The following is a 17,913-nucleotide window of genomic DNA, read 5'->3' as shown; positions in this document are numbered from 1 at the left end:
AACCGCTGCTGGAGCTCACAGTGATGTCGGGGGAGGGGCGTGGTCACACATCGCAGTCACCGATTTCCCCTCACCTCCTGATGATAGTTCCGTTTCTTTTTTATTATTTAAGATGGTGTTCACTTTTTGCGGGGGCCCAGGATGGAGGGTGGCCTCCCCGCTCGCTGGCGACTGATGGTGAGGATATTGATATCTATCTAATAGCCACGTTCTTATGTTCAGAAACTGTATTTTTATATTTACATTCTCATGTTCTATGTAACGCCTTATCAGCGACTGTTTTGTTTTATGGAAACCGACCTGATTCGATATGTCTATCGAGAATGTCGGTATATAAAAATTCTAAATAAATAAATAAATAAATTCTAACATGAGGCTTTTAATTCTTTCTTGAAATTCTAGATTGTCTGCTTCATTGCCTCATTAAAGAATAGCAGTTCAGACACAGCTCTCCTGATCAGATGGGCTTCTCACAATTCTTGCATCATTCAATCATGTACTTTGATTTACTGTTTCTTATAATAATTCCCAAGCCTGATCCTCCTGTGCATAGCCTACCCTTTTGATTTCTGTGCCCAGTGACATTAATACAGAAGGGAAACGGCCGTCTCCTTTTTCTAAAGTGGCAGGTGGCCTGAGCACCTACATGTGCTGCTGATGGTGAGATTTATGCTGCCTCAATAAATCAGAATTTAGATTCTGTGCCCAAGTTTGGGAGGTGTTGAAATGCCTATCTGAGCTCTGTGTGCAAATGATCAGTTTATACTATTGGTTTAAAGTGGTCCTCTGGTTTCAAAAATTGTGTATAATTGAGTTTGCATGGCAACTTTCAGTTCAGCCTTGTTTAGATTTCTTTTTGTACAGTATTTATTACTTGGAGAATTTGGAATGTGAAACACTGGATATATGTTTGTGTGTGTTTTTTTTAAATGAAGTTGCTATTTGATAAGGTAGGTGAAAATATTAGACAATGGCTAATTGTCCAGTGTCTTCAGCTACAGAGAGAACACCTTCTGAGCTTTGTATTCTCTTTTCACTGTACAGTAACTGAGTGTGTGAAAAAGGAACATGAAGTGAGCAGATTTGATTAGTAGTCACACAGGTAACCCAAAGTGACTATTATCACCAGAGAGCAAGTTCATCTGACTATGAAATCCTCAGTAATGGGATGTACCAAAGGCGACGTAATTGAGAAGCCAATGTAATAGAAACATAGAAATGACGGCAGAAGAAGACCAAACGGCCCATCCAGTCTGCCCAGCAAGCTTTGCACTTTTTTGTTTTTCTCATACTTCTGTTAGTCTTGGCTCTTAGTAACCTTTTGGTTCTATTTCCCTTCCACCCCCACCATTAACGCAGAGAGCAGTGTTGGAACTGCATCTAAGTGAATATCTACCGTATTTTCCGGCGTATAAGACGAATGGGCGTATAAGACGACCCCCCCCCTTTTTATACACATTTTTAAGAAAAAAAATAATTTTACACTCAAACAGGAGCAACCCTATCTATGAAAGGGCAACACTACAAATACCGTATATCAGGCCCTAAAAACCAATACACCTCTTATTAGGAAAACAGAACTAGCAAGCAGCTAGATATCCCCACACAGAAATAATTGTAAAACTATACTAATAAGCAGAATAAATGTTTCAAAACAGCTATGAACAGAATAACATCCAACAATTAAAAACTCATAAAAACTATTAAACATTCTCCAAACACCAATAAAATATTTCAAAAAAGCAGACACATCACATAATATTAAATAATTAAAAAGGCAGTCAATCAAGAAAAATAAACTTAAAAAGCCACCTTTACTTACCCCCTCCAGCAGCTCTCCTATTCCTCTTCCTCTTCCTTAGGGCCCATGTCTCTCACACACACACCATACCAGTCATGTCCCCATGACCAGTTTCTGTCTCTCACACACCAATCATTTCTCAGTCTTTGACGCACACACACCAGACACCTTCCTGAACAGTTTCTCTCATGCCATACACACACACAGACTTCCCACTCCCGTGTTCTGCTTACCGTACATATACGGGCTTCTCACTCTCATAATCACTTTCTCTGCCACACACACACACACACACACACACACACACACACACACCAGTCTCTCTCTCATTTCCATGCTCGCTCTCCACGTGCACAGGCTTCTCATTCCCTGAATCACATTCACACACACCAGTCTCTTTCTCTCATACACACAGTCACCTTATCAACCAGTCTCTCTCTCTCATGCATGCACACACACACAGGCTTCCCACTCCCATACTCTCTCTCACATAATCAGGCTTCTTACTCCCATGCTTTTTCTCTCTCTCTCTCTCTCACACTCACATACACATCAGTCATCTCTCTGAACAGTCACTTTCATTGTCTCTCACATATACACACACATGAGCTCTCTGACCAGTTTCTCTCAATCACACACATGCTCTCAATCAAATGCATTCTCTCACTTACACACAGGCTGGCTGGTTGCTTCTCTCTCTCTCTCTTCCTCTCCCCTCCTCCGCCCCCGAGCACAAATGGTAGCTGCTGCAGCCTACTCCTCCAGCCCCCGCAGGCCAAGAAAGAAGAATCCCATTGGCCGCGGGAGGCTCACGCTGCTGTCTCCTTTCCCTATTATCAGCTGCTTCGATTGCTCGGGGGCCGATGCTGCTGTCGCTGCTGCTATTTTTTCATGCGGCACGGCTCTTTCTCCTTCCCGCGCACCGCGTATCACTTCCTGTTCCGGGTCAGAGGGAAGGGGGGGGGGGGGGCGGGAAGAAGAAAAAGCTAGCCGCGGATGCCACAGCTTTTTTTTTGCACCGCTGCTGTTCCCGCTGGGCTTCAACGTGCTGATAGCCCAGCGGCAACGGCAGCAGGGAAGGAAGAGCAGCGGGAGAGACCGAGAGCACGCGACACACCTGCCGGTGCTTGGCGACACACCGGTGAGAAGCGCTGCCCTAAAAGACGATACCCGGCGTATAAGACGACCCCCTGACTTCTGAGAAGATTTTCAGGGGTTAAAAAGTCGTCTTATGCGCCGGAAAATTCGGTAGCTTAGTCAGGGGTAGTAACCGCTGCAATAAGCAAGCTACACCCATGCCTATCCGCCTACCCAGACTATGTAATTCAGTCCTTGTTGGTTGTTGTCTGTATATAAATCCACTTTTCTTCATTTCCCCTGCCGTTGAAGCAGAGAGTTATGCTGGATATGCATTGAAAGTGAAGAATCAGGCTTATTTGGTTTGGCATAGTAACCGCCGTAACAAGCAAGCTACTCCCTGCTTTTTTGTGAATGCAAATTCTTTATTCCACATTTCCTCTTGCCGTTGAAGCTTAGAGCAATGTTGGAGTCGCATTAACCGTGTGTATGTTTATTGAATAAGGGTATTATCTCCAGGCAGTAGCCGTCATTCCCGCGAGCCACCCACTCTTCATTCACGTCCTCTAGACTTTATGGATCCACAGTGTTTATTCCACGCCCCTTTGAAGTCCTTCACAGTCCCACCTGGGACATCAAGAGCTCGTTTTTTTTCACAGAATTTGTCCTCCTCCTGCATAAATCCTATTAGCTAGCCTGCAGGAGGAGGAAAAATGTTCCCCCCTTGACCCCCCCCCCCCGGCGAAAATTCCCCGCTCTGCGCCGTTGACGGTTGGAGCGGCTGCGAAGCCTCCAGGGTCCCTTCGGGCACGGGTGGTCCCGGGGGTGTCCCCCCACCCCCCCGGTGGATCCGGTATCCCCGGATCCTGCCGCCAATCTGGTTGCGGAAGATTCCTTTCCACTCCTGGAGGGGAACGATCCCAGGGTCTTACGGACACCCTTACGGCCTCTTTGCCTAAAGATATGGACCCGTTCCTGGTGGGAATCAGGGATCTGGCAAGCGCCTTCCCCTTTCATCCCAAGTACAAGTTGTTACGCCTGCGGGAATGGGAGGCTCCCAAGGCGGGACTCCGGGCGGGCTGTGCCATGGACAAGCTTACCCCCTCCTGGAGGTATGCTTAGATTTAAAAAAAAAAAACCCCCAAAACCAATGTTTCCTCCGTGGACTACTTCTGTGGTGTTTTTTTTTTTTTTTTTTAATTATATGTTTATTCAACTTTTCATTTTTCATAAAGGATATTACACAGTTTGTAAACATAATATATCTTCTCTAGAATAGTCCTAACAAGATTAGCATTAATACATTCTGTGAAAAACCTAAAAAACACACATCATTATTAGTAATTACAAAACCTGAATTAATAATATAGAGCAGTTATTTTCAAGAAATATTAACCTTATAGTAATATGAGCCAAAATTATCCTTAATTCCCCTATTATACAATAGTGGTCTACATGGTCTACGGGGTCAAGTATCAAGGAACGCACGCAATTGTTCAGGTTGATTAAAAACATATCGCGTGTCTTGATGTGTTATAATACATTGGCAAGGAAAACGTAAAATGAATTTGTCACCACGCACTACGACTTTCTCCCTTAAAGTTAGAAATTCTTTTCTCCTTAACTGTGTATTATAAGCTACGTCAGGGAACACTCTAATTGGTTGACCATGAAAATTGGAGTTTTGATGCCTAAAATACAATCTAAGAATAGAGTCCCTCTGAGAAATGTCTGCAAAAGAGACAATTAAAGTAGCTCGAGTATTTATCTGCATATCAGAAGATTTTTCCAACAATTCTGATAAATTTATATCTTCACTCTGTTCTGGCAGATCTTTCATTTGTTTTTCTTTTTGAGTTATATAATATATCCTAGATATTATTGGGATTGTTAAATCTGTAAATTTTAGGATATTTTTTAAATAACTTTTAAACAATTCTTTAGGTGATAGTAAGTGAGTTTTTGGAAAATTCAAGATTCTCAAATTTACTCTCCGAATCTGATTTTCAAGTTGTTCTAATTTGTCAGAATGGATTTTCTCAGATTTGATTAAATTCAATTGTACTTTTCCTAATTCAGTAGTTTTAGTTCCCAAATTTTCTACTGCTCCATCCAATTTTTCAATTTTTGTTTGTAGCACTTTATTATTACTCAAAGTTTCTTGTACTAGGGAGGTCAGATCATTAATAGATTTTTGCATGGTGAATATCATATTACCTATACCCTCCAATGTAAATTTAGTAGATGCAATTACAGGTTCATTAAACATCATTACTTCCTTATTCCCTCCTACCCCCTTCTCCTTAGCAAACATTTCCGTATTAAGTTCCCTCTCTTGGTTTTTTACGACCAAAAAATCAGATTTCAACTGGGGGGAGTATGTATTTCCTTCCCCCTTCTGAGTGGCCAGGGAAGAGACCAAGTTCAAATTTGATTCTTCAAAAACAAATTCTCCACCAACCTTTCTGGTTGGTGGTTCTGGTGTTGTTGGGGCACCAGGGCTCAAGGATGTCTCATATGCCAGGGAATTCAGTCCCTGCTCCTGGGCTAATATTCCAGCGGCATCATCACCTGGTGTTAATTCAAGGGCTCGCACAAAAAGATCTGAGATACGTGGCTGATTTTCATTAATAACTGGAGTAGAAGTCACTATTTTCCCCTTCCTCTTGGTGTGTGGCATTACCAAGATAGGTTAGGGCCAATATTTAAAACATAAACCAGGTACCTTTAGTTGTTATGATCTTTTTGAAACATCATCACTTTAATCCAGGTTCCGTTGATTGCTGAACTAAATAAAGTCCTCATCGAACCCTGGTCGAATCCCGGCGAAGCCCGGCAAAGCCGCGCGCCTCTTAGGCACGCGTCTTGGCAGCACGCCAACGGCAAGTGCGCCGTAAAGACGCTGTTGTTGTAGGCGTCTGGCAGGCTCCGCCCTCCGACGTCAGAGCCCGGAAGGAGAGCAGGAATTAGGCTGGGCAGCTGGGCAGCGTCCCCTCCGCTCAGGAAATAATGACAAGAGATAATTTCAGCAGATAAAGTACCTCCAAGCAGGGGGCTGCTGCTACCCACAACAAAGCAAGTTCAGCAATAGATTTCTCCCCTTAGGACGCCGCTGTTGTAGGCGTCTGGCAGGCTCCGCCCTCCAAAGTCAGAGCCCGGAAGGAGAGCAGGAATTAGGCTGGGCAGCTGGGCAGCGTCCCCTCCGCTCAGGAAATAATGACAAGAGATAATTTCAGCAGATAAAGTACCTCCAAGCAGGGGGCTGCTGCTACCCACAACAAAGCAAGTTCAGCAATCTACTTCTGTGGTTTTTAAAGATGCCCAAGACCGCATGCTCGAGGCTCATGTGAAGCGCATTTTGATGTCCTGGCGCTGGGGGTGCATGCAACTATTTGCAGCAGTCTTATGCTGCAGGCAGGTCTCAGGTGGGTTTAACAGTTGGTCTGCACCTGGGTCCTCCCTTAGGCAGAGGCTGAGCATATGACCTTTTCCTCGTCCAGGCAAAGGCGATGGCCTCGACGGTGTCCGCCAGACGGCTCCTCTGGCTGCGCCATTGGTTGGCCGATCCGTCCTCCAAAGCCCAGCTGGGCACGTTGCCGTTCAAGGTAAGTTGCTCTTTGGAGAGGACCTTGAGAAACTTATGGATTCCTTAGGGGGTAAGTAAGGTCCATAAGCTTCCGGAGGACCGTCCGAAACCATCCCGTTCCTTTATTACCCTCTCGTCCATGTTTCGGGGCCAGAGACTGCATACCCCACGCGGGCTGGGTGGCTCCTCAGGGGGGTTTTTCTTCTCGATCGCAGTCTTGGTCGCAGCCTTCTCGTGGGCGCCGTCCCTTTCACGAGGGCCAGCCCACGTGCTCCACCCTTAAGCCTGCCATACCATGAAGTTCACTTGACTCCTTCCTCTGTTCCCTTCCTAGGTGGTCGCCTCTCCCTGTTTTTCGTGGAATGGGTTAAAATCATGTCAGACCAGTGGGTCCTCGACATTCTCAGAGACTGGTATGCCTTCGACTTTGTTCGAGATCTTCCGGATCTTTTTCTATTTTCCCTGTGTGGGCGGTCCAAGCGGGAAGCGGTGGAGCAAAATCTCGCCAGGCTCCTGTGTCTGGGCACGGTGGTTCCGGTTCCAGAGAGCGATCTTGCCGCAGGCCAGTATTCTATTTACTTCGTCGTTCCCAAGAAAGACGGGTCTTTCGTCCAATCTTAGACCTCAAGGGAATCAACCGAGCTCTCAAGATCCCGCATTCCGAATGGAAACCCTGCGAGCGGTCCTCATGGCGGTTCTCCCCAGAGAGTTCCTCACCTCGCTCGTTCTGTCAGAGGCGTATTTCCATATTCCGATTCATCGCGACTACCGAAGTTTCTTCGCTTTCACATCCTCAACCGGGACTTCCAATTCCGGGCGCTTCCCTCCGTCTCATGACGGCATCTCGCACCTTCACCAAGGTCATGGTGGTGGTAGCAGCAGCTCTCCGCCAGGAAGGAATCCTTGTTTACCCCTACCTGGACGTCTGGCTCGTCAGGGCTAAGGCGGAGGCTCTTTGCCGGCAGGTGGTGGATCGCGTGTTCGCTCTCCTCGCATCTCTCGGGTGCATAGTGAATTTCTCCAAGAGCAACCTTCAGCCCTCCCGGGAGTTAGATTTCCTGGCAGCCCACTTTGACACCCGGGTGGGCAAGGTCTTCTTGCTTCGCACGGGCTCTCAAGTTGATCGACCAGATTCAGAATCTCATCTCGCTGCCTTCTCCGACGGCTTGGGGCTACCTGCACGTCTGGGCTCCATGGCATCCACCATTGATCTAGTCCCATGGGCTTTTACTCATATGCGACCGTTACAGAAAGCTTTGCTGTCCCGTTGGCAGCCAGTGGCGGAACAGTTTCACATAGTTCTCCCGTTTTTGGGCTATACCGTTGCCGACTTGCAGTAGTGGCTTTCCTTTCCTCAACTGCTTCAGGGAATGCCTCTCCAAGTCCCACAGTGGACGATAGTAACCACGGAAGCCAGTCTCTCGGGCTGGGGTGCGGTCTGCCTCTCCCAGTCCACCCAGGGGATCAGGCCAGCTGCTCAGTCTCACTGGCACATCATTCAGTTGGAGACTCGGGCGGTGTTCCTAGCTCTTCTGGAGTTTCTCCCCCTCATCCGTGGCAAGGCGGTGCGGGTCTTGTCCGACATCTCCACCACCATGGCTTACATCAATCGCCAAGGAGGCGCCCACAGTCCGCTGGTGGCGTCACGTCTTGAGTGGCCCAATTGCACGCACAGGGGCCGCTTTCACCCGTGCAGGAATCCATCTTCACCGGCAGCTGCCTCCGTGAGGCAGGGGAGCCGCGGTCCGTGTCTGCCGATGTCCGTCTCCAGAGGGGGGCTGCAAGAAGAGTAAGTCGCTTCGTTGCTTTACACTGCCAGTCCTCTCTCCCCTCCTCCCGAAGCAAGGCTGCTTTGCTTCGGGAGGAGGGGAGAGAGGACTGGCAATCCCGAGCGTAGGAGAACCGTCCACTTCGTTCCTACTTTTTTTTTTTTGCTTTTTCGCTTTTTTCCGCTTTCGTTGCTTCGGGAGGAGGGGAAAGGACTGGGGCTGCCCCGGAGACCAGCACCCATGGACGCGGCCCAGGCAGGTGAGCGGGGGCTGGGGGAAAGTTTGCTGTCTACCCTTACCCCTGCCTCTAACGCAGGGGTAAGGGTAGGCGGTAAGTTAGCAGGTTAAACGCGCGGCAAAACGGCAGGTTAAAAAAGCGATAGTCGGGGCATGCGTTACTGTATGGGAAGGAATAGCTAATTCGATCGTTTACATCTAATATACATGCCGTGGGCGGAAGGGGTTACCCGATGATTTAAAGAGGCGGTAAGAATGGATTAAAGGGGATAGTGTATCGCGGGTTGGACTAACGAGGCCGAAAAGTGAGTAGAAAGCGGGTTAGAAGCAGGGTAACCGCGGCCGCACTTTACTGTATTAACCTGTTATTTAAGGTTAGGATGAGAGAGAGCTTTTTTAACAAGTTTCTGGGGTTAAAGTTAACAGGGACAAATCGGAGGTTTTGCACATTTGTTTAATAGTTTTGCAGGCTCAAGTGAGGAAAGGGAAGTTCCTCTTTAAGTGGACAAGAAGATATGTGAGATATTTGTGAGTGAGTGTGTGGTCCGCATATGGAGAACTATATAAGTTGAATTTATACTCTGTTGATCAAATCTTTAATGTAGGGTTTGGAAAAATGGAAAAGATTTATATTATCTTGGTTGGGAAGAGTAGTGGCAGTAAAGATGACTTTACTACCAAGAATAAACTATTTTTTTTCAGACTTTACCATGTATTATTCCTGATGGAATTTTGAGGAGGTTACAGAAACTGATCTTTGTTTTCATTTGGAAGAGGAGACCCTCGGGGGCAGTAGAAAGTATTTTATATTTATCTAAGATGGACAGGGGCTTGGGAGAGCAGAACATCATTAAATATTACATTGCCTCACAAATAAAGGCAGTGGTGGATTGCACTATAGGGTTCATATAGGGTCATTCTTTATTGTGCGGTATGCCGGTATTGTGGCAGTATTATTAAAATTAGGGGAAGGGGAGGAGTATGGGCGGGGTTTGGGTGGAGTTATCTCCTGGCAGTGCTATGGGCGATAATATTTTTCACATTATCGCTGGCAGTACCGCGGGAAATAACTATACCTTTTTTCCCTTGGCGCTATGGGGGCGATAGTGTGCGATGTGCATTGCTGCCCACTATCGTCCCCTGCCCCCTTTTTATTCATGACACATTATTCTGCTAAAAAATGATGACTCTAGGGATAGTAAGCAATGGGTGGGAATCGAACAGAATATGGTGGGGATAAAGTTACAAGTGCAAGGATGAAGTAAGGTCCTGGGAAGGTTTTCAAATTAATTATTTATTTAATGTTTCATTGCGGCGACTCCTTGTTTAAGATACAATCCTTAGATAGAATCCCCCAACACGGTCCTGTGTTTCGCCACCCGGCTGCCTTGGGGGGGGGGGGGGAATACATTCAACAATTATCTGAAAGCGCAAACATATAAAAAGTCCAGGAACTAAAATTAGTACCTTGCAGACTATTGACGTCAAAGTGCATAATTATACAGACTCTCAAAACACTTCAAGAAACATACCTGTATCAGACTGTCATGGTTTCTAATGGGAGTGCACCTACAGCTCCTTACCACTAAGTTTAAAAGCGCTTCGTTTGAGCACGAAAATCACCTCGATTGTTTGCCGGCTTTGTTATCCAATGAACGTCGGCCTGGCTTGCCGACGTCATTATCCTTATATGGTGACTGCAACTAGGTATACCCCGCTAACGTAATGATGCATAAACGAGAACGTGATGACATAAGCTAATGGGAATAAACTATACTGTGCAGGACAATCCGTTCAGCAAAGAACTAAAGAAAATGATTCCACTCGATCTCGCTATTGAGACCGTGTGGTGTGATTGTGTTGAGTCGAAATATCCATCTTTGTTCTTGCCGTAGAAGAATGAGGGGAAAATCCCCTCCTCTAACTGGGGGTAAAACGACCTTGAGTACAAAAAATTGTAAATGCTCTATTGTGTGCGATTTCTCTATCCAATGAGAAACTAATGGAGCATTCTCCTTGCTGATGTTAATACTTGATCTGAGTTCGATTATGCGGGTTTTTATGCTGCGTTGTGTCTTACCTACATACATTAGTTGACAAGGGCAAGTGATGACGTATACCACCCCCTTCGTGTCACAGTCCGAGGTGCCACTTAACTTATATGGACGACCAGTGTGTGGGTGTATAAATTGTGTGAGTGTGTATGTGTGTTGGCAAACTGTTTCTCCCACAAACACACTCACAAGATTCTACAGTAAACTGTATATTACCCTTTTCCACATCTAGTAAAACCATCTCTGCACTCATACGTAAACATTGGACAGCGCTCGCTTTAGATAAATTTTTCAACTCCGCATTAAGATTCACGTACCGCAGAGGTAGAAATTTGAAAGATATACTAGTACACATAGCAGGACATCCAGTCAACCCAATATATGAGGGAGGGCATAGACCGTGTGGCCATTGGAAACGTCCTGAAATTCCTTCCCTGCATGCAGTACTACAAAGGTTATGGTTCAATAATTGCATGGCCTACATCACTGCTTCCCGTCATGATCAAAAACCATCATTTAAGAAGATCTGGAAGCCATTTGTGAAATGGGGGGAATCCAATTCTTCTGTGACTTAGGATTTTTAAAGTCACTATCCTTAAACATTTTTGGTATGCTCCTTTGACAGCGGAAGATTTCTGCTTTGGTATTTCAATTTTTTTCCTTCATGTGGACTTTACAGAGGACAGAAGGTGATTCGCCACTTGTTTGTGTCCTTACTTTTGGTTCCACGTGAGGCTCTATTTAATCCTAGTGCTGTCAGAGTATCCCATAATCATGAAGTGTACCATATGTATATATGATTGTTGGTTATTATTATTATTCTTTGATGTCTATTGTGGGAGGGGGGTTAGGAAGGGATTATACTGGGAAGAGAAAACCGAATGTCAGTTGATGTGATCTATATTTAGAATTCCTACCTGTGTTATGTATTTTCTGAACTTCAATAAAAAAAACTAGTAATTGAAAAAAATAAAAAGGAACATAGCTGGATAAGTACTGCTACTTATCTGTCTAAGTTCAAATTTGTCTGTCTAAATAGCGGTAAAGGCACTACTTAGCCAGATAAGTCAAAATTTAGCTGGATAAGTGTGTGCAAATAATAATATACCCACGTATTTGTATTTCAAATTTTAAAGGGATATGCGAGGAGATTTTACTTGCATTATTTAGATGTGTTTAGTTCCCATAAGTCGGCTTTTACACGCCTAAGTCAGGGGATTTTCTAACATGCACGTAGCAATGAAATAACCAGTTTTACCAATAAGTCTACCAGTTCGCCCAGTCCATCTGCAGCTCATGAAGATCCACTTGGCTTTTCAGCTTGAAGTCCTCCCATTTCATCCAGACCCCTATCTAATCATTTTTTCATTTTTAAGATGTTTATAATCACTTGCGCCTAATATTGAGCAAGAATAAACATAGAAACATAGAAACATAGAAATGACGGCAGAAGAAGACCAACCGGTCCATCCAGTCTGCCCAGCAAGCTTCACACATTTGTTCTCATACTTAACTGTTTCTCTTGGCTCTTAGTAACCTTATGTTCTAATTCCCTTTTCACCCCCACCATTAATGTAGAGAGCAGTGCTGGAGCTGCTTCCAAGTGAAATATTAAGTTTGATTAGTTGGGTAAGCGGCAGCATAGCTCTCTGCCATGAAGCAGAGGGCAATGCTGGAAATGTGTGAAGTATCAGTTTTTCTTTTCCCCTGTCATTGAAGCAAGGAGTCATGCCGGACATGCACCGAAAGTGAAGAATGCCTTGAAAGTCACATTAACTATCATCAAATATTGAAAAGCCTAATAATTGGTAATACCTATAAGCCCATGAACCCATCCCTGTTTTTTTTTCTTTTTTTCTTTTCTTTTTTTAATTGGGAGATGGATGCCCTTCATCCTTCTACTCTGTGAAGGTGGACACCTACCACCGGCCACTGGCATCCCGCTCCGTTAATGCCTCTGTGGCTACTGCCGCTCCATGCAGTGTTTTACTACCTGCTCTTTATATGCGTCCTCTAGAACTGATGGATCCCATCCCTGGGTTTTTTTATTATTTATTTAATTGGGAGATGACAGCCCTCCATCCTTCCGCTCCGTGAAGGTGGACACCTACCACTGGCCACTGGCATCCCGCTCCGTGAATGCCTCTGTGGCTACTGCCGCTCTGTGCAGTATTTTACTACCTGCTCTTTATATGGACACCTACCACTGGCCACTGGCATCCCGCTCCGTGAATGCCTCTGTGGCTACTGCCGCTCCGTGCAGTATTTTACTACCTGCTCTTTATATGTGTCCTCTAGACCTGATGGATCCCATCCCTGTTTTGTTTTTTGTTTTTGTTTTTTATTTAATTGGGAGATGACAGCCCTACATCCTTCCGCTCCATGAAGGTGGACACCTACCCACTGGCCACTGGCATCCCGCTCCGTGAATGCCTCTGTGGCTACTGCCGCTCCGTGCAGTATTTTACTACCTGCTCTTTATATGCGTCCTCTGGACCTGATGGATCCACAATATTTATCCCATGCCCCTTTGAAGTGCTTCACAGTTTTGGACTTCACCACTTCCTCCGGAAGGGCATTCCAGGCATCCACCACTCTCTCCGTGAAGAAATTCTTCCTGACATTGGTTCTTAGTCTTCCTCCTTGGAGCCTCAGCTCATGACCTCTGGTTCTGCTGATTTTTTTCTGTTGGAAAAGGTTTGTCATTGTCTTTGGATCGTTAAAGTTTTTCAAGTATCTGAAAGTTTGAATCATATCACCCCTGCTCCTCCTTTCCTCCAGGGTGTACATATTTAGATTCTTCAATCTCTCCTCGTATGTCAACCGATGAAGACCCTCCACCTTCCTGGTCGCCCTTCTCTGTACCGCCTCCAACTTGTCCTTGTCTCTTTGTAGATACGGTCTCCAGAACTGAACACAGTACTCCAGGTGAGGCCTCACCAAGGACCTGTACAAGGGGATTATCACTTCCCTTTTCTTACTCGATATTCCTCTCTCTATGCATCCCAGCATTCTTCTGGCTTTTGCAATCGCCTTGTCGCATTGTTTCGCCGACTTCATATCATTAGACACTATCACCCCAAGGTCTCTCTCCTGCTCCGTGCACATCAGCCTTTCCCCCCCCATCGAATACAGTTCATTCGGATTTCCACTCCCCAAATGCATGACTTTGCACTTCTTGGCATTGAATTTCAGCTGCCATATCTTCGACCACTCTTCCAGCTTCCTTAAATCCCGTCTCATTCTCTCCACTCCTTCCGGCGTGTCCACTCTGTTGCAGATCTTAGTGTCGTCCGCAAAAAGACAAACCTTACCTTCTATCCCGTCCGCAATGTCGCTCACAAAGATATTGAACAGGACCGGTCCCAACACCGATCCTTGCGGTACACCACTTAAAACCGCTCTCTCTTCAGAGAAAGTTCCATTTACCATCACGCATTGTCTTCTGTCCGTCAACCAGTTTGCAATCCAGGTCACCACTTCGGCACTCACTCCCAAGCTTTTTGTTTTATTCACCAGTCTCCTGTGCGGAACCGTATCAAAAGCTTTGCTGAAATCCAAGTAGATGACATCTAGCGCTCTTCCTTGATCCAATTCCTTGGTTACCCAGTCGAAAAAGTCAATCAGATTTGTCTGACAGGATCTTCCCCTGGTGAATCCATGCTGCCTCTGGTCCATCAATTCTCCGGACTGTAGATATTTCACTATTCTCTCTTTCAACAGTGACTCCATTACTTTTCCCACCACCGAAGTGAGGCTAACCGGTCTGTAGTTACCAGCCTCTTCTCTGTTCCCACTCTTGTGAAGCGGGACCACCACCGCTCTTCTCCAATCACTCGGCACCACTCCCGTTTCTAGGGATCTATTGAACAGGTCACACAGCGGACCCGCCAGCACATCTCTGAGCTCCCTCAGAATCCTTGGATGAATCCCATCAGGCCCCATGGCTTTGTCCACTTTCAGATTCTTTAGCTCTTCCCATACATTTTCTACTGTAAAATGATTTTCATCTATTCCACTACCCTCCAGCTTCTTGTGTAATTTGCATATTGCGTATGTTTACGCAAGCACCCTGCTTGCGTAAACATACGCAAGCAGGGTGCCACATTTACATGTGTAAATTGATTATAAAATAGCAACTTATTCTCGTAAATGCTGCCCCTTCTTGGAATGTCCCTGGCCTTTTTTTTTTTTTTTTTTTTTTTTACATGTGTAAATTTATTCGCAGACCTTCATTTACATGTGTATGTTAAGGTTTGTAAGATAGCATGTAAAATAGCATATATACAAGTATATGCTAAGTACTCTTTTTTTTTTTATGTGTGAAACTTTTGAAAATTCACTTTTAAGTGTTTGTTGCTGTTACTAAGCTGACATGAGAATTTTAATTTTGGTTGATATGGTGAGTTGTATTAGGAAACGTTCTAGGTCTTTGTTGGGGAAATTACTGGGGATGTGAAGGAGCAGGATCTTTATTAAGATTCTGCTCTTTCCTATATAGACTACAGGCTTTATTCTCATATCCATATACAAAATTGGTTGAATGATGCTATCAAATAATTTAAATGGTAGTTTTGACTGTGTGGTTGATAACTGGTTAGAGTCTGTTTTTTTTTTTTAATTGCACTAATGCTTCTTGGGGCTGTCTTTTTATAGCCAGTTTAAAAGCAGGAACCATGTTGTGGGGTGGGCATGATGTAAAGAAATGTCATTTTGGTTTGCCCCCACCCCCCAATATTTCTATCTAGAGATGCCACTGGTGCACTGGCTGGAATTTATTTGCAGTCTTTGTATTAGTGGAGCTGAGCAGGCTCAGTCAATCCCATTGCTTCAATTTGCGTATTTTTGCTGCTATACCATGGGGTAAGTTGGAAATGAGAACTTGCTAAAGTGATTTAATTGTTTATACAAATTTGGAACTGTAAATGAAATTTAAAATTCAACAAACCAGTTCTAGGGGCCCTTCCTTAGGCAAAGTAAGCCAAATAGTTATGTATCAGTATAAATTAGATAATTTTTGTGCATATTGTGCTTCTTCTTAAACGACCTGTTTTTCTTTCATTTTCCTCTGCAGTACAGCAATAAATATATGCAAATTGAAGCAATGGACTCGGCCTGTGCAATGTCCTTGTGTTCCAAAAAATATCAGGCCATTCGTTTCAGACACTGCCTACATGTGTGTTTCTAAAATAATATGTAAAGCATATAGAGTTGCTGTTTGGGCAAGAGGAATTATAGAAATCTAGACATTTTATTATCAATTTTATCCTTCTACCAGTGCTGCAGGAGGAGACTCATAGCTAAAGCGAATATATTTTCTCTTTTTCTATGCTTTCATGACTCTTGTTCTTTTTGTCTCATGTCAGAACTCTTCAGTTACACCGAAGAGCCAGAATTCAACCTCAATAGAACATGTTTTGAAGAGGATTTCAGAATTCAAGGTATGTTGACTTTGACCATCCATGCCTTTTGCTTCAGTGGGACTCAGATTTAGATAAAAGAAATTTAGAAGCAAGATCTTGTTACTAAACTATAATTGCCTTGGCATATTTCTACTTCATGGAAGTCTCATTCATGGGGCTTTCAAGCCTGAGTCAGGAGAACTCCAGAAACAAAAGTCCTCATTTTCTTTACCACTGACTCTTTGTGATTGACCTTGAGCAAGTCCCTTCATCTCCTTATTTTGACTCAGGTGAAAGTTTTCCAGGCAGCTGCCATTCACTAGGAATTACAAACAAATAAGCCCAATATGTGTAGCAAAATGAAAATATCTGTGCATAGGCAAACACATATTGCAAAAACTGATTTATCAAATAATAAATCAACAATTGTCTTATCACTGGGACCATCATATCGCCCTTTAGGTTTAGAACATAGTGATGTTCAAAAGAGACCAGTAGTTGGTTTTTTTTTTTTTGCAGTGTCTTTTATAGCCAGTTTAAAGGTGGGGACCATGCTATGGTGGGAGGCACAATGTGTGGAAATATCACATTGGCGTGCTTCCCTCCACAATTAAATTAGTTTGATCCTCAAAATATATCTAATGTATTTTTCATATTAATTGTTTACGTGTATCCAGTAGCCTCTGGTACCCATCCCTTTCACTCCGGTCTCTTCTTCCAAGTTCAACCTTTATGTGCAACTATCTTACCTGGAAGTTGCACATAAAGGTTGAACTTGGAAGAAGAAACCGGAGTGAAACTTGGAAGAAGAGACACTATTAAAAAAAAAACAAACTACTGGTCTCTTTTGAATATCACTATGTTCTAAACCTAAAGCGTGGTATGATGGTCCCAGTGATAAGTCAATTGTTGTTGATTTATTATTTGATAAATCAGTTTTTGCATTCACTAGGAATTGGCATAATTGCAGATAGAGGCAAAGGTGCTTCAGCACCTGGTGGGATCTGGTACCATGACTGACAGTTTCAGAAGTGCCCAGGGGCTGGTAAGAAGTGACACCATGACCGGCAGAATGACAGAGGATCAAGTTCCAGTGAATCGCTGACTCCATGGCTAGTCCAATTGGCCCATTATAAACTAAGTAGATATGAGTTGAAAGTGAGCTACAGCCAGTGACCTGCAGGTCTCAGTTTTGCACAGTGGCAGAGACACACTTTGAAGTAGGATTTCAGTTGCTACAAATTAAAAAAACAGAAGTAACCCAAAATCTGTAGGTTAAGCAAGAATCATGAACTAACTTTCCTTGTTTTATTCTCTCCATTCTAGTGAGGGATGCAAAATGGGTGGAACTAGACATGACTCAGCAGAAGGCCTATATTATGCGACTATTGGATGGCCTGGAGATGGTCAACAGGGACAAAAGACTGAATGTGGCCCGAGCTATTCTCTATTTGGCACAAGGTAACTGCAGAAAGACGAAGAGCACACCATAATGCCATCTAGGGTTTTCAGATTGCAGCTGTTAGTGAGCACTGGCAGTTGATCTCTTCAAGATGCACTAATAGTGTTCCCTTCTGTAAAGGACTTTGACTAGCCTTACTAGAAAACTCATCCATTCTACAAAGGATATGTTTCTTGTGACATGGCAATTATTTTTCAAACAATTCAGATCCAAAAAAAGAAAGCTGTCAAATCCATTAAACAACATATAACATAAAGGGTGACAAAATGTTTCACACACAACCCAAAAACCACTTCAAGATGAAAACATACTTTCTTTTTTTGGGTATCTGAGTGCTCAAATGTTAATGAACAAACACTGAAACTAAAGCTTGATGCCAGTAGCTAACAACATATGTGCTATTATAGTCCTTTACTTTATTAGTGTTTCTTTTACAAAAAAAACCCATTCAAAACCAAATTGTAATTGCATTAAAATCATTCTACATCTAAAAAACTGTTGAAAAAGTCACACATTATCCAAATC

At 44.0% G+C, this 17,913-nt stretch overlaps 1 protein-coding gene across 6 annotated transcripts in view; it reads left to right on the top strand.

Annotated features, from left to right (window-relative positions):
- The window catches only part of STRIP2 (striatin interacting protein 2), a 216,229-nt gene that overhangs the window by 18,246 nt on the left and 180,070 nt on the right, over positions 1-17,913 (top strand). For 4 of the 6 annotated variants that reach the window (XM_029615800.1, XM_029615797.1, XM_029615799.1 and 1 more), the window contains 2 exons: positions 15,891-15,965; positions 17,253-17,387. In XM_029615800.1, coding sequence (XP_029471660.1) covers positions 15,891-15,965; positions 17,253-17,387 — 210 coding nt within the window. Of the gene's footprint in view, positions 1-112; positions 178-15,890; positions 15,966-17,252; positions 17,388-17,913 lie in introns of all 6 variants that reach the window. The other 2 variants (XM_029615803.1, XM_029615801.1) reach the window with 1 other exon arrangement.

Source organism: Rhinatrema bivittatum, chromosome 9 (assembly GCF_901001135.1).
Source record: "Rhinatrema bivittatum chromosome 9, aRhiBiv1.1, whole genome shotgun sequence".
NCBI classification, from domain to species: Eukaryota; Metazoa; Chordata; class Amphibia; order Gymnophiona; family Rhinatrematidae; genus Rhinatrema; species Rhinatrema bivittatum.
Note: the sequence above shows the minus strand (reverse complement) of the source record. Positions and strands in the feature narration are given on the sequence as shown.